A 14,744-nucleotide genomic window follows, 5' to 3' on the forward strand; every position below is an offset into this window, starting at 1 on the left:
GGAAAGAGTTCCCGAGGTGAAATTTATTTTCATTGTCATAATGTTATTTGACCCTTTTACTAGATGGACACGTACACTGATGGCACAAAAGCAATGGCGGGTAGGGTTGGTAGCCTTAGCACAAATCAAGGCTGCAGCAACCAAAACGTGTCAACAGTCACTCTATCCTTTACTCATGACGCACTCTGCAGCAAAAATACACGAATGGGTGTTTCAATTATAAGTATCTTTGATGAATTGGTAAAAATATTAATTTTATTAGATACCATGAACAGACTTCTTTTTTCAAGAGAGCTTTTTTGTTATAGGGCACATGCACTTGGAGGAGAGACAGAGAGACAGCAAGACAGAAAGCAAGAAATCACCCCCAGACCACACCACAATCCCTTCTCCTCCACTCTCCTCTCCTCTCAGGATCTTGGGCATGCATGCACATGCACTCAGTGTGAGTTTTAAGCCACCAGGTCCAGGACTTGAACCACAGTCGACTATCGTAGGAGTCCAGCGACATAGCCATTATGCCATCCACTGGTCCCCACCTTTTTTAAAAAAAATAAAATAAAATAAAAGAGGTTTTTGCCTTAAGGTGCGTGCATTTGACAGAGAGTGAGAGACAGACAAAAAATGAGAGGGAAAGTAAGAAATCACCCCCTGGGAAGATGGTCATGTTGCAATCCCTTCTCCTCTATTCCCCTTCTAGGATCTTCAGCATGCATGCATATGTGACCAGCATTGAGTTTCAAGCCACCAGGTCCAGGGCTTGAATTACAGTTGGCCATGTGAGAGTCCAGCAATTTAACCACTACTCTATCTGTTGGTCCCGTCAAATAGATATCTTTTTAATAGTCAATATGATGAAAAGAACGTATGCTTAAAGTACATCTGTTACATACCAACACACAAAGGCTGTCTCAAGGAAAAGTACTTGTGCAACCGTTTCAGTTGCAAGATTTTTCCTGGAACACCAATTTCATTTAAAAGAATGACAGAAAAACTGTGGTTATTCTGCCTTGCCTATTTAGCAGGCATTTTCTCAAAAGTGAGTTAGTATGTCACATCAAAGAAAAAAATGGACAGTATTTGTTATTATTGATAAAATTCAAGTTTTGAAACAACCACTAGAATTTTGAGAACTTGTATACACTTGAAACCTGAAGCTTCCTAATAATTTACTTTGCTGAGGAAATCAGTAGTGACTTTTAATACATGTGATTTCTGCATAACTCAAGTCAACCAGTACATTTTCCATAAATTCCAACGCATGAATGTTAAAAACTCATGCATGAGTAAAAGATCTATTCAAACTGTAATACAGTCTAAAGGAACTTAATTTAACAGGGTATGAAGAGGTCATTGGGAAGATGTCAGCTCTCACATTGTAACTAATCTTTCGGGAAATACGACTTGTTATAATATCAAAGAATATCCTCAATTATTTGAAAAGGTTTATAGGCCAGCCTTCCAGCTTAGTGGTTGGGGAAGCAAAATTCTACATGCCAATCTATTTCAAATCCCAGCCTCCACAGCTTGAAAAACACACCAGGAACATGTGCAAGCAGGCCCCAAATTTAGACAGGACGAGAAATGGAGGAGAATGTATTGCAGTGCGATGTGACCACATCCCCCAAGGAAGTGCTTTCCCCTCTCCCTCTCCTTCCCTCCCTCCCTCCCTCTCTAAGGAGCATAAGTGCAAGCAGGCCCCAAATTTAGACAAGACCAGAAATGGAGGAGAATGGACTGCAGTGTGATGTGACCACATTCCCCAAGGAACTGCTTTCCTCTCTCTCTCTCTCTCTCTCTCTCTCTCTCTCTCAGGAGCATACGTGCCCTGGTAATCTATTAATAAAATGGAAAAAGTTAACACTCTTTGGGCCAGCAGGTTACCACCTGGACTCCCCCAAGGCCAACCACAATTTGAGTTCCAAACCTGGTGGCTTAAAAATCACGCTGGGGGGACCAGCAGTTAGCGTAATGACTATGTCGCTGGACTCCCACGTAGTCGACTGCGGTTCAAGTCCTGGACCCGGGGGCTTAAACTCACGCCGGGCGCGTGTGCGTGCGTGCCCAAGATCCCAAGAGGAGAATGGAGGAGAAGGGATTGTGGCGTGACCATCCCCCCTGGGGGGTGATTTCTCGCTTTCTATCTCTCTGTTTCTCTCTGTCTTTCTGGCAAGCGCATGTGCCCTATAGTGAAAACCTCTCAAAAAAAAAAAAAAAAAATCACGCTTGGGCACAAGCATGTGCATGCCTTAAAATCCTGTGAGGAGAGTGGAGAAGTGACTGTAGTGTGGGCATCCCTCCTGGGGGGTGACTTCTCACTCCCCTACCCCTTTTTTAAACAAAATCTAAAAAGAAATAAAATAAAATAAATTTAACAGTAAGGAAAAAGCCGATATGCAAATTACAGAAGCTTGAATCTGGAAAAGCATGGCAAAAATGCTCAACCTAGCAAAAAGCAGTACTTCTAAAGCAGTATATAACATTTTATGACTTGATACTAAGCAATACTACCTTCTCTTGGCTTACTTCCTTTTCATCTGCTGTTTGTAGGGGAGCAGGAATATCACACACACACTTATTTTTTCGTCTGTTCTTCCGTTTTTGGCGTTTCTTCTCTTGCTTGAGTTCTCTTACTCGTTCCTCCTCGGAAAATTCCTCACAAAGTTGTTCTAATCGGCTAATACCCTGTACCTTTTCCACAGTCATCTATTTTAAAAACAAAGTTTGGAGTAATTACTGGTTGATCTTACTTTATTTTCCATGGAAATTCTCATTTGTTAAATTTAGATGGTTATCTCTCACACATGCAAAACCAACATTTCATACTTCGATTAGGCCACATAGCATCCATGAAGAAGTTTACATTTTAATTTTTTTAAGATTTTTTTTGCCATGGGGTATATGTACTTGCTGAAAGAGAGACAGAAGATGAGAAATTGCCTCCCAGGGAGAATGGCCACACAACAATCCACCCTCCCACCTCAGGATTTGGGGCATGCACACACACATGTGCCTAGCATGATTTTTAAGTGAGAGGGTCCGGGACTCAAACTGCAACTGGTCATGTGGGATCCAGCACCTTAACCACCATGCTACCTGCAGGCACCCTTAAGTTTTGTTTGTTTGTTTGTTTCTTTTTATTTTGGGAGAGGTTTTGGCTATACGGTGCATGTGCTCGCCAGAAAGACAGACAGAAAAAAAGACAGAAAGAGAGAAATCACCCACCCAGGGGGATGGCCACGATGCAATCCCTTCTCCACCATTCTCCTCTCAGGATCTTGAATACGGATGCACATGCGCCCAATGTGAGTTTAAGCCACCAGGTCCGAGACTCAAACCTTGGTTGACTACATGGGAGCCCAGTGACATAGCCATTTTGCCATCTGCTGGTCCCACCCTTAAGTTTTAATATCTTAAATGATGACAGTCTTGAGGTCAGCAGGTGGCGCAGTGGTTAAGGTACTGGACTCCCACAGACCCAAATGTGGCTCTAGTCCCAGACCTGGTGGCTTAAAACACATGCCGGATGCACGTGAGAGAGAGGAGATGAAGGAGAAGGGATTGCGGCATGGCCATCCCCCTAGGAGATGATCTCTCCCTTTTGGTCTCTCTCTCTGGTGAGTACACACACCCTGTAGCAAAAATCTCTTTAAAAAAAACAACAACAACAACAACTCCACATATGACTTGTAAATTTCAGTTTCCCAGAACCTCTCTCTACCCAAAGTCCTAAAACTGTATCAGTGAATCACAGCCCTCTGAAGCACTGGTGGCTTACGTAAGATTCAGCCAATAACATAACTATGCAATCTTAGACACTGAAGCAGCTCACTGTTCTCACCTCAAAACTCTTGCGTAAAGCATCAACACCAAGATAGAAAAGCATCTGCCACGTCTGCTCCTCTGCACGTAGTTTTTGCCAGATTCGATGCAGTCTTTCATAAAGGTGAATTCCCAGGCAGGTCAGAACTTCTTCTTGAGCTATATCTATGGTCTTGGCATGCCTCTCTCTTCGCCTGTGTTTAGGAGAATAAATCATACATCAATCCCTAATACCCTTAAATAAAACAGTAAGGGATGGATATCACAACTGTAAGTGCATATAAAATCTACCTACCTAATAAAAAGCATACACATTTACACTTAATTCAAGAATAAAACACACAAATATATAATCCATGAGAAGTACACATGCAACTCATTCTACTACTGCTAAAAATCAGGTAATTCAGGAACTGGCTCTAAAGAGATGGGCTTTAAAACATAGAGACATCATATGTATAGGGGTCTCTCTCTGAAAGCAGAAGTCTATTTGGTTTTTCTTTGTTTGGAAAAGGCAATGCCAAAGTGATTCCATCATAGACAAAAAGCCTTCTAGGCCAGTCTTTAGTAGAAGTGTTTGTAGAACTTCAGTGATAAAAGGAGTCTTTTTATTTTAAAATGCCTAGCAGAAAGTGTGCTCTCAATGAGGGCAGATACACAAAACACAAAGATAAATGGCTGGGTCTTATTCTGCAATATACACTTTTTCTGATTTTATTTTTACAACAAAGCCAGAGATAACATTTAGGTTACTCCATAATGACTGATATATACAGTTCATGAATTACATTCAATAAAGTATTTAACCCCCGTTGCAAAGATCTCAAGTCTTATGCCAAAATCATTGTGAATAAAGTTTATATTATGATAATGCATGGATGGAGACGAACCCCTTCTAATCATTTTCAAGTGAAAATGATAATCTATAAAAATGAAAGCTAACAAAAAGGAAAAAAAAAAAAAAAAAAAAGAATTGAAAAGCCTGCCTTCCAATAAGCAAGAAGTAGCAGAGGATTGAACCAAACACCAGAAAACAGTATTTCCCTATTTTCACTCAGTCATTTGAGAAATGCACACTTTTAAAGAAAAGCAAAATCTGTAAAGGCACACTTTATACATATAAGTACTGAGGCAGAAGGTGACAGAAATGAACTTTCAGTAATAAAATGAAGCAAAGCGCTAGATAGCCCATTCTAGCAAATTACATACTCATACCCTCCTGCGAACTCTGGCTCAGCACGACCCAAAAGATGTGCAATGAAGTCGGTCTCACAGCAGACGTGTATGTGTCGCTCATGTGGACAGCACCGCAAGCCTTCATAAAGTGCAGCACAATAACCCTTTTCTTTGCTGCAATCAAGTTCACCAATAAGGATATTATATGCTCGGAGGACTTTGTTCTTGCAATCAGTGCAAAACCTGTCAGAAGAAAACATCAAAATGAAGAACTCGCTGTGTAACTATTTCATGTACTAGACGACAGCACTCCCCTCCCATCTAGAGCATGAAGAAAGGGCCTTCAAATAAACATTACAAACACATACATATAAGGTAAGCACAAACTTAGGATTACCTAACAATAGCTAGACTTCCGTCTGCAAATTTTATTTATTTTTTTATTTTTATTTTTTAGAGGTTTTTCTATAGGGTGCGTGCGCTCGCCAGACAGAGAGAGACAGGGAGACAGAAAGTGAGAAATCACGCCCCCCAGGGTGATGACCACACCGCAATCCCTTCTCCTCCACTCTCCTCTTGGTATCTTGGGCATGCACGCACACGTGCCCGGCATGAGTTTTAAGCCACGGGGTCCGGGTCACGAACCTTGGTCGACTACGTGGGAGTCCAGCGAAATAGCCATTACGCTAACTGCTGGGCTCTGCAAATTTTATTTTTTAATGGGGTGGGGAGAAACTTTTGACAGGGTCTTGCCATGTTACAATCCTTCTGTTCCCAGCCTTTCAGTTAGCTAGGACTACAAGCATGTGCCACCATGCCTGGGCTATTTAGGTTGGTCTACGCATCAAACCCAGCCCTCCCAAGTGGCCTCAGCCCGAGTAATAGCATCTTAGCAGTGTTTGCCACCATGGCTGTGCCTACACGTGATTTTTTTTTTTTTTTTTTAAGATAGGGCTTCACTGTGTTGCAATCTTGCCTCAACCTTGCCTGTCACTGGGATTACAGACACATGCCACTGTATCCAGACTTCAAGATGGACTGGGAATTGAACCCGAGCCTCCCATATGGTCTCAGCCTATGTAACACAGTGTCTAAGCAGTATGCACCACCACGGTTGGGTCCCAAATAATTTTTACAGAAGAACATGGGCTAAAAGAATGGGCTAAAAGAATGAGGCAGACATGTTATCTATTATTTCATAAAATACATGACCAGAAAATATGAGTTGCAAAAAAAAAAGAAAAGAAAAGAAAATATGAGCTGCCAAACTCTAGTATATCTATAATTTAAGAACTAATGGGATCAACAGGTGACATGGTGGCTAAGGGTGCTAGACTCCCACACGGCAGATCGCAGTTTGAGTCCCAGATATGGTGGTTTGCTTTCTCACTTTCTCTGTCTCTCTTTGACTCTGTCCCTCTCTGGTAAAATTAAAAATGAATAAGTAAATGAATAAGTAAAGTTAAATAAAAATCATTCTAAAAAAAAAAAGAACTATTTGTACAGGTCAGAAATAAAAAAAACACAATGATTAGCAAGTGGCATAGTGATTAAGGGGGCTAGACTCCCACATGACTGATGGCTGGACTCCTACATGACAGCAATTCAAGTCCTGAACCTGGCAGCTTGCTTTCTCACTTTCCCTCTCTCTGATCAACTTTTACAATAATAATAAAATAAGATAATGACAATGATTAAAATTTAAAAAAGAAAGAAAACAACACAAGGACCAGCAGATGACGTAATGGTTACATCACTGGACTCTCATGGAGTCAACCATGGCTTGGATCCAGTGGCTGAATTTCACACCAGGTGTGTGCATGTGCATGCATGTGTGCCCAAAATCCCAAGAGGAGAATGGAGGAAAAAGGATTGCGGCACGGCCATCCTCCCGAGCAGTGATATCTCATTTTCTGCCTCTTTGTCTCTGTCTCTCTGGCGAGTGCATGTGTACTGTAGCAAAAATCTCACTTGAAAAATAAATTAAATAAATGAATCAATCAAAGAAAGAGATGTTAAAAGTGGGCTGGCTCTGTGGCACAATGGTAACGCACTACTTGAGAAGGCAGATTTCTGGGGCCAGCAGGCAGCATAGTGGCTAAGGCACTGGACTCCCACATAGCTGCTCATGGTTAGAGTCTTACACCTGGTAGCTTGAAAATCACACTGGGGGGAACAGCAGTTGGCATGACGGCTATGTCGCTGGACTCCCATGTGGTCGGCCGCGGTTCAAGTCCCAGACCCAGTGGCTTAAACTCACGCTGGGTGTGTGTGTGAGCGTGCCCAAGATCCCGAGAGGAGACTGAAGGAGAAGGGATTGTGGCGTGGCCATCCCCCCTGAGGAGGTTATTTCTGACCTCCCCAGGGGGGAGGGAACAGAAAGTGAGAAATCACTGCCATCTCTCTCTGTCTCTCTGGCGAGCACACAAGTCCTATAGTAAAAACCTCTTAAAAAAAAAAAAAAAAAAAACCACACTAGGCACATGTGTGTGCGTGCCCAAAATCATAGGAGAGGAAGGGATTGCAGTGTGACCATCTCCCCTGGGAAGGTCATTTCTGACTTTCCATCTCACTGTCTCTGTCGAGCGCAAGTGCCCTATGGCAAAAACCAAGTAATGTTAAATCACTGTATTTCACTAATGCTTTAAAAATGGATACAGACTCAAATGAATTAAAAACCTAAATTGGTGGGGCCAGCAGTAAGTGTAATGGCCATGTCACTGGACTCCCATGTAGTCGACTGTGGTTCAAGTCCCAGACCCAGTGGTGGCTTAAACTCATGTCAGGCGCGTGTGCGTGTGTGCCTAAGATCCCAAGAGGAGGATGGAGGAGAAGAGGCTGAGGTGTGGCCATCCCCCGGGAGGTGATTTCTCACTTTCTATCTGTCTTTCTGGTGAGCGCACAGACCCTATAGCCAAAACCTCCTTTTTTTAAAAAAAAAAAACAAAAAACAGAAAAACACACACAAAAAAACCCCTAAAACTATAAAATCCCTAGACGAGACAAACCACAATACCACGGTGGTAAAGGAAGCTAGATCCCAAACGGTTGACTACTCAGTCTGAGTCAGGAACCCGGGAGCCTGAAAACCTGCTGGGCCATGTGTGTGCGTGCCCGGAATCACAAAAAGAGGGAGAAATGGAGGAGAAGGGATTGCTTCAACTGGGATCAACTCCCGTGGGATACACGAGGCATCAAAAATAATAAAACTCATAAAAACAAAAAGCAGAATAGTGGCTGGACCTAGGGAGAGGAAGAATAGGGAGTTGTTACTCAGTGAGTACAGTTTCTGCCATGCAAGACGAAAATGTTCTAGAGATCTGCTGTACAAAACGGTGCATGCATACAGTCAAGAGTTTCATAATGTACACGTAAAAGTTAAGACGGGGGAACCAGCAGTTAGCGTAAGGGCTATGTCGCTGGACTCCCACGTAGTCGACCGCGGTTCGTGTCCCGGACCCGGTGGCTTAAAACTCACGCCGGGTGCGTGTGCGTGCGTGCCCAAGATCCCGAGAAGAGAATGGGGGAGAAGGGATTGCGACGTGACCATCCCCCCTGGGGGGTGATTTCTCGCTTTCTGTCTCTATGTCTCTGTCTGTCTGGCGAGCGCACGCGCCCTACAGTGAAAATCTCTCCAAAAAAAAAAAAAGTTAAGACGGTAAGTTTATGTTTTCTCTGTGTGTTTTCTTTTAGAGAAAGACTTTTGCTATAGGGCACATGTACTCACCAGAGAGACACAGCGAGAGAGAGAGAGAGAGAAAGCAAAAAGTCATCCCCCAGGGGGATGGCCACACCACAATCCCTTCTTTTCCATTCTCCTCTTGGGATTTTGGGCACATACACATGCACGTGCCTGACACGAGTTTCTAGCTGTTGGGTCCAGGAATTTACCCAGGGTTGACTGTGGGAGTCCAGTGACGTAACCATTATGCCATCTGCTGGTCCCTGTTTTGTGTTTTTTGTTTTGTTTTAAAGAATGATTTCCTCTATTTTATTTATCATTATTGTTACATCTTATTTTGACAGGAGGGAGAAGAGAGAGAAAGTGAACGAGAAAAAGTGAGAGAACAAGCTGCCAGGTCTAGAACTCGAACTGTAGCCAGCCACATGGGAGTCCGACTCTCTTAACCACCACACCACTTACCAGCCCTATTTTGTGGATTTTTTCTTAACCACAATTAAAAATTCTCTACCTTAGGAAGAAAAATAGACACAGAAATAACAAATAGTCCCATGTTTTCAGATTATAAATGGCAAATTTACACCTTCAAGTAAATAAATGGTCAAATGTCAAATAATGCAATAATAAAACTTCCCCTTATTTTACTGCTTGAAATCCTTAGACTAGTTTAATGTGTGTTTCTGCAACTATAAGCTAAGTAAACAGCATATTAAAAACATAGGGGACCAGCAGTCAGCATAATGGCTATGTTGCTGGACTCCCACGTAGTCAACCGCGGTTCGAGTCCCAGACCCGGTGGCTTAAACTCACGCCGGGCACGTGTGCGTGCGTGCCCAAGATCCCGAGAGGAGCATGGAGGAGAAGGGTTCTGGAGCAAGGCCAAACCCCCGGCGGGTGATTTCTCGCTGTCTCTCTGTCTCTCTTTGTCTGTCTGGCGAGCGCACGCGTCCTATAGCAAAAACCTCTCCAAAAAAAAAACATTATAAAGGGGGCCAGCAGGTGGTACAATGATTAAGGTGCTAAATTCCCAAATGGTTGACCAAGATTTGACTTCCAGACCTGGCAGCTTGAAACTCACACTGGGCATGTATGTGTGCATGCCCGAAGTCCCAAAAGGAGAATGGAGAAAGGATTGTAGCATGGCCATCCTCCCTATGACGTGATTTGTCTTTCTCTCTCTCAAGTGAGCATACATGCCCTACAGCAAAAGTCTCTCAAAAATAGAAGAAAACAAAACATTACATTGGGGCTGGCAGGTGGCACGATGGTTAAGGTGCTGGATTCCCACACGGCCGATCACGGTTCTAGTTCCAGACCCAGCAGCTTGCTTTCTCACTTTCTCGCTCTCTCTCTGGTCGAATTTAATAACAGTAATAAACAAAATTAAATAAAGTAATTCTTTAAAAAAAACTTACACAAAAACCATAATAATAATATAAAACATTAGTCCAAAACAGGAAATATTTACAACCATTAAAGGAATTGCTAAAACATTAACTCCAGAAACTAGCAGTTATCAACCCAAAAAGCTATCTTCTGGGTAGACCAATTCATACTTTTTTTTCTTTTTTTTTTTTTAAAGAAATATTTATTCATTTAGTCATTCATTTATTTTTTTTTAATTTGACCAGAGAGAGACAGAGAGACAGAGAGAAAGAGAGAGAAAGTGATAAAGCAAGCTACCAGGTCCAGGACTCGAACTATGGTTGGCCATGTGGGAGTGTTTAGTGCCTTAACCTTCACGCTACCCGCTGGTCCCAAGACCAATTCATATTTAAAGAGGAGGGATATATGTTTTATGTCTATGTCATTTCCCAGAACTCCAAATAACTGACACCTTCTCTATCTCTTAGGTATACCCAACCTAAAAGGCAAATAAACAAGAAAGTTTGTAACAGAAAAAAGAAAAACACCTAATAAATTTAGTACATACAGGTTTAGTCATTAGCTCACTGCCATATAAAATAAACCATAATTTGATAACACCAGGTTTATCATTCACCTGTTTTTGGGAAGTGTCCCCAAAGTAATTGTGTATATCTATCCCAAGGCTGAAAGACACATAACCACAAACCCGACACGTGACAAACTCCCCCCAGAACGCCATCTCTAGACGGCTCCCTTACCAGTCTCCTTCCTACTGCACTCTCCCTCCCTATGAATTTCCAAATCTTAACTTTCTTAAAGAAAATTCCATTGTAAAAGTAGTATTCTAAAAAGAAAAATCTGGTTACTTTTATAGTACATAAAGCACATGAATTCCAATTCTATATTTTTAGATCTTGTCAAACAATTAGAGAAATACTTAAAAATATTAGTGAAAACTGCTAATTTAACTTTAATTTTGAAATGCCATCATAAAATTATTCCATTTTGGGACCAGCAGTTAGGGTAATGGCTATGTCGCTGGACTCCCATGTAGTCAACCACGGCTCACGTCACAGACCCAGTGGCTTAAAACTCATGCTGGGCGCGTGTGTGTGCGTGCCCAAGATCCAGAGAGAAGAATGGAGGAGAAGGGACTGCGGCGTGGCCATCTCCAACGGGGGGTGATTTCTTGCTTTCTATCTCTCTGTCTCTGTCTGTCTGTCTGGCGAGCGCATGCGCCCTATAGCAAAAAAAAAAAAAAAGAAAAGAAAAAAACCTTTAAAAAAGAAAAAAAATAAAAAGGATTCCATTTTAAAAACAGAGAGAATCAGTTTCCAAAGTGATTAAGTACACTTTATTCAATTTAGTCATTCTAACTTTCTTAAGCTAATATAGAACAAACAGGTAAAAAATTTATGAAAAAGGGGGCTGGCAGGTGGCATGATGGTTAAGGTGCTGGGCTCCCACATGGCCGACCACAGTTTGAGTCTTGGACCTGATAGCTTGCTCTCTCTTTCTCTCTCATCAAATTAAAAAATAATAGCAACAAATATTTTTTAAAAATTATGAAAAAGGAGATGCTGGCTCAACACAAGGAAAGCTAACTCCGAGAGTCATCTATCACATAAAGGAACTGCCTACCCCGACATTAACCTACACCTAGTACCAGGTATTAATGGCGAGGCTGGAGTATTATTACACAAAGAAGGTCAATGACAGGTTACTCTAGATGACTGATAGCTAGGGAACCTTGCATACTATATGTAATGTTATACGTAATGACTTTCAAACTCACCTGTGTTTTCGCAGATACGTTTCTAGTGTTTCTAAAAGACAACTAGAGTCAATTAAAACTACTTCATCTCTGCATTCCTGGGACATTAACTCCCATACATCCATCCAACAACCTCTGCAGAAAGAACAAATATTAGCGAAAAACAAATATATAAGGGTAAAACATTAAAAAAAAAAAAAAAAAAAAAAGAGAGAGAGTAAATGATTGCTTGATTTTACCTGGCTGTTCCCTGGAAAGGTCCATAATGGAAAATGATCCTACACTTGCTGTCCTTCCTGTGGTCTTCACTACTTCTCTTATCTGTACTTAACTTCTCTGAACTGACACTGCTACTGCTCCCTTCACTGCAGTACAGTATAGCACAAAGCTTAGTGACACTGAGATCATCTGAGGAGTCATGTCTACAGTCTAAATTAACATCAACTCTTTAATTTATTAAAGATATGTAAGATATATTAGTAGGAAAAGTTTGCAAATTTGTATAATAATCACATACAAAATTTAATCATATTAAAATGTTACTTAAATGTGTGCCCATATCTTTATACAAAAATTTCTGCTTGACTATCAAGTTTATACAATTTAACAACATCTACAGTTATCAAGATAACATTTGGTTAATACACTAAAAGTTTATGAGCAAATATAGCTGAGATATTCTAAAGTAACAACAGCTGAAAAAAATTAAGAGTATTTTTACCTATAAACATGAATCAATCTTCCACAAATTGGAAATGTTAAGAATTTTACTGTGATTATTAAGTGACTTTTTCTTTAATTATTTTATTTAACTTTATTTATTCATTCATTTATTTATTTCAATTTGACCAGAGAGGGGGAGAGAGAGAGAGCGAGAGAGAGAGCAAGCTGCTAGGTCTGGGACTTGAACTGTAGTCAGCCACGTGGGAGTCCAGCACCCTTAACCACCAAGCCACCTGTCAGTCCCTTAAAGTGACTTTTTGAACTATCATTCCGTTTTATATTGTCCACAGTAACAAAACTCTTATCTACCTTCACATTTACAACTGGGAAGTCAGATTAAATACATTTTTACATTTGTGGAAATAAAGACAGCATACAAAAACAAAACACTTTACACAGCCTAAATTAGTAATAAATACCATTATTTTTTTAACTTACTAAAAACTTCCTAGACTCTCCTTCCCTCAGAGGTTTCAATATGGTGTTTGTCACGTACTGTGCTTTATTGTAGGCATACAATCCAGGAGAAACGTGTCTATATTCCATTCAATGATAGTCTTTTTAATTTTTCACTATTCTGAACCTGCTCCTGCCTGTTTTTCTGCAAGTCTCACTACTATACTAGAAATTCATTACCTTGGATGCTTGAGAAAGAAAACCTTCCAAATCTTTCATATACCTACTCTATATAGCTAAACAGGTGTTCCTCAGTCCAAGATGACAAAAGTTCAATCATTCAATTTCACTTTTTATTCCCCCTCCCAAGAGCTCAGGCCAAGGTTCAAGCTCTCCTCATTTATTTATTTATTTTTTTTTTTTTTTGAGAGAGATTTTCACTGTAGGGCGCATGCGCTCGCCAGACAAACAGAGAGAGACATAGAGACAGAAAACGAGAAATCACCCCCCAGGGGGGATGGTCACGCCGCAATCCCTTCTCCTCCATTCTCCTCTCGGGATCTTGGGCACGCACGCACACATGCCCGGCATGAGTTTTAAGCCACCGGGTCCGGGACACGAACCGCGGTCGACTACGTGGGAATCCAGTGACATAGCCATTACGCTAACTGCTGGTTCCCAAGCTCTCCTTATTTTTGACAACAAAAATCTCAATTCTGTTTTACCACCTTCCATGTTACACCCTTCTATTCTCAACTCCCATATTTCCTCCTTTTCTAATTAGGCTTGAGTGATCCATAATCTCGTAGAACTGAATAATTCTCAAACTTAAGTTCTCATAACTGAGGAAAAGGTTCATGAAAAGAAATCAAAGTTGGGGAATGATATTAAATTATCAATGTAAAAATACTGTTTAAAAAAAAGGCTCTATAAAAAAACCTCTACAATTCAAATTAGGATTATTAGCAATAATCTTTCTAGACCTTATGCCTTAACATTGTAGCAGGTGGCATGTTGGTTAAGATGCTGGACTCCCACGTGGCCAACCATATTTTGAATCCCAGGCCTAGTGCCTTGCTTTCTCTCTCGCTCTCACTCTCTCTAGCGAGCACACGTACTCTAAAGTAAATTTAAAATAATAAGTAAAATTAAGTAAATAATTCTTTTAAAAATTACTCCTTCCAGGGACCAGCATAATGGCTACGTTACTGGACTCCCATGTAGTCGACCACAGTTCGAGTCCCGGACCTGGTGGCTTAAACTTACGCCAGGTGTGTGTGTGTGTGTGTGTGTGTGTGTGTGTGTACATGCCCAAGTGTATGAGAGGAAAATGGAGGAGAAAGGATTGAGGCGTGGCCATCTCCCCAGAGGGTGATTTCTCGCTCTCTGTCTCTGTGTCTTTCTGGCAAGTGCACGCGCTCTATAGCAAAAATCTCTCCAAGAAAACCATTACTGCTTCCAGATGAAACTTTCTGAAAAAGTAGTCTTCCTACTTCCTTATTCTACTCTAGTACTTTTCACTCATGGCTTAGTCCAGTACGATCGTATTACATTCACTTTTTACACACACTCATCTGGTTTCAGTCACTAGTTCCATCCATCAAGATCACCAATGATCTCACTGCTGCTAAGTCCAATGTCCACTTTGAGCCTTTGACGACTCAGCAATATTCAATGTAACTGACTGGACTTCCTCAAAACCCTGTTTCACCATGGCTTCCTCTTATCCTCCTGTCACTTTCTCAAGTTTCTTTACTGGCTTCTTTTATTCCACTATTAAACTAATAAACTCTTTAACATTCT

At 41.2% G+C, this 14,744-nt stretch overlaps 1 protein-coding gene across 5 annotated transcripts in view; it reads right to left on the bottom strand.

Annotated features, from left to right (window-relative positions):
* GGNBP2 (gametogenetin binding protein 2) overlaps nucleotides 1–14,744 on the bottom strand; it is a 68,161-nt gene that overhangs the window by 4,996 nt on the left and 48,421 nt on the right. Inside the window, exons 5-9 of one of the 5 annotated variants that reach the window (XM_006154447.2) lie at nucleotides 12,062–12,187; nucleotides 11,844–11,957; nucleotides 5,038–5,241; nucleotides 3,842–4,016; nucleotides 2,512–2,706 (exon numbers count right to left, since the gene is read on the bottom strand). In XM_006154447.2, the coding sequence (XP_006154509.1) occupies nucleotides 2,512–2,706; nucleotides 3,842–4,016; nucleotides 5,038–5,241; nucleotides 11,844–11,957; nucleotides 12,062–12,187 (814 nt within the window). Of the gene's footprint in view, nucleotides 1–2,511; nucleotides 2,707–3,841; nucleotides 4,017–5,031; nucleotides 5,242–11,843; nucleotides 11,958–12,061; nucleotides 12,188–14,744 lie in introns of all 5 variants that reach the window. The other 4 variants (XM_006154448.2, XM_006154446.2, XM_006154450.2 and 1 more) reach the window with 4 other exon arrangements.

This window comes from Tupaia chinensis, unplaced genomic scaffold (assembly GCF_000334495.1).
Source record: "Tupaia chinensis unplaced genomic scaffold, TupChi_1.0 Scaffold000407_4, whole genome shotgun sequence".
NCBI lineage: Eukaryota > Metazoa > Chordata > Mammalia > Scandentia > Tupaiidae > Tupaia > Tupaia belangeri.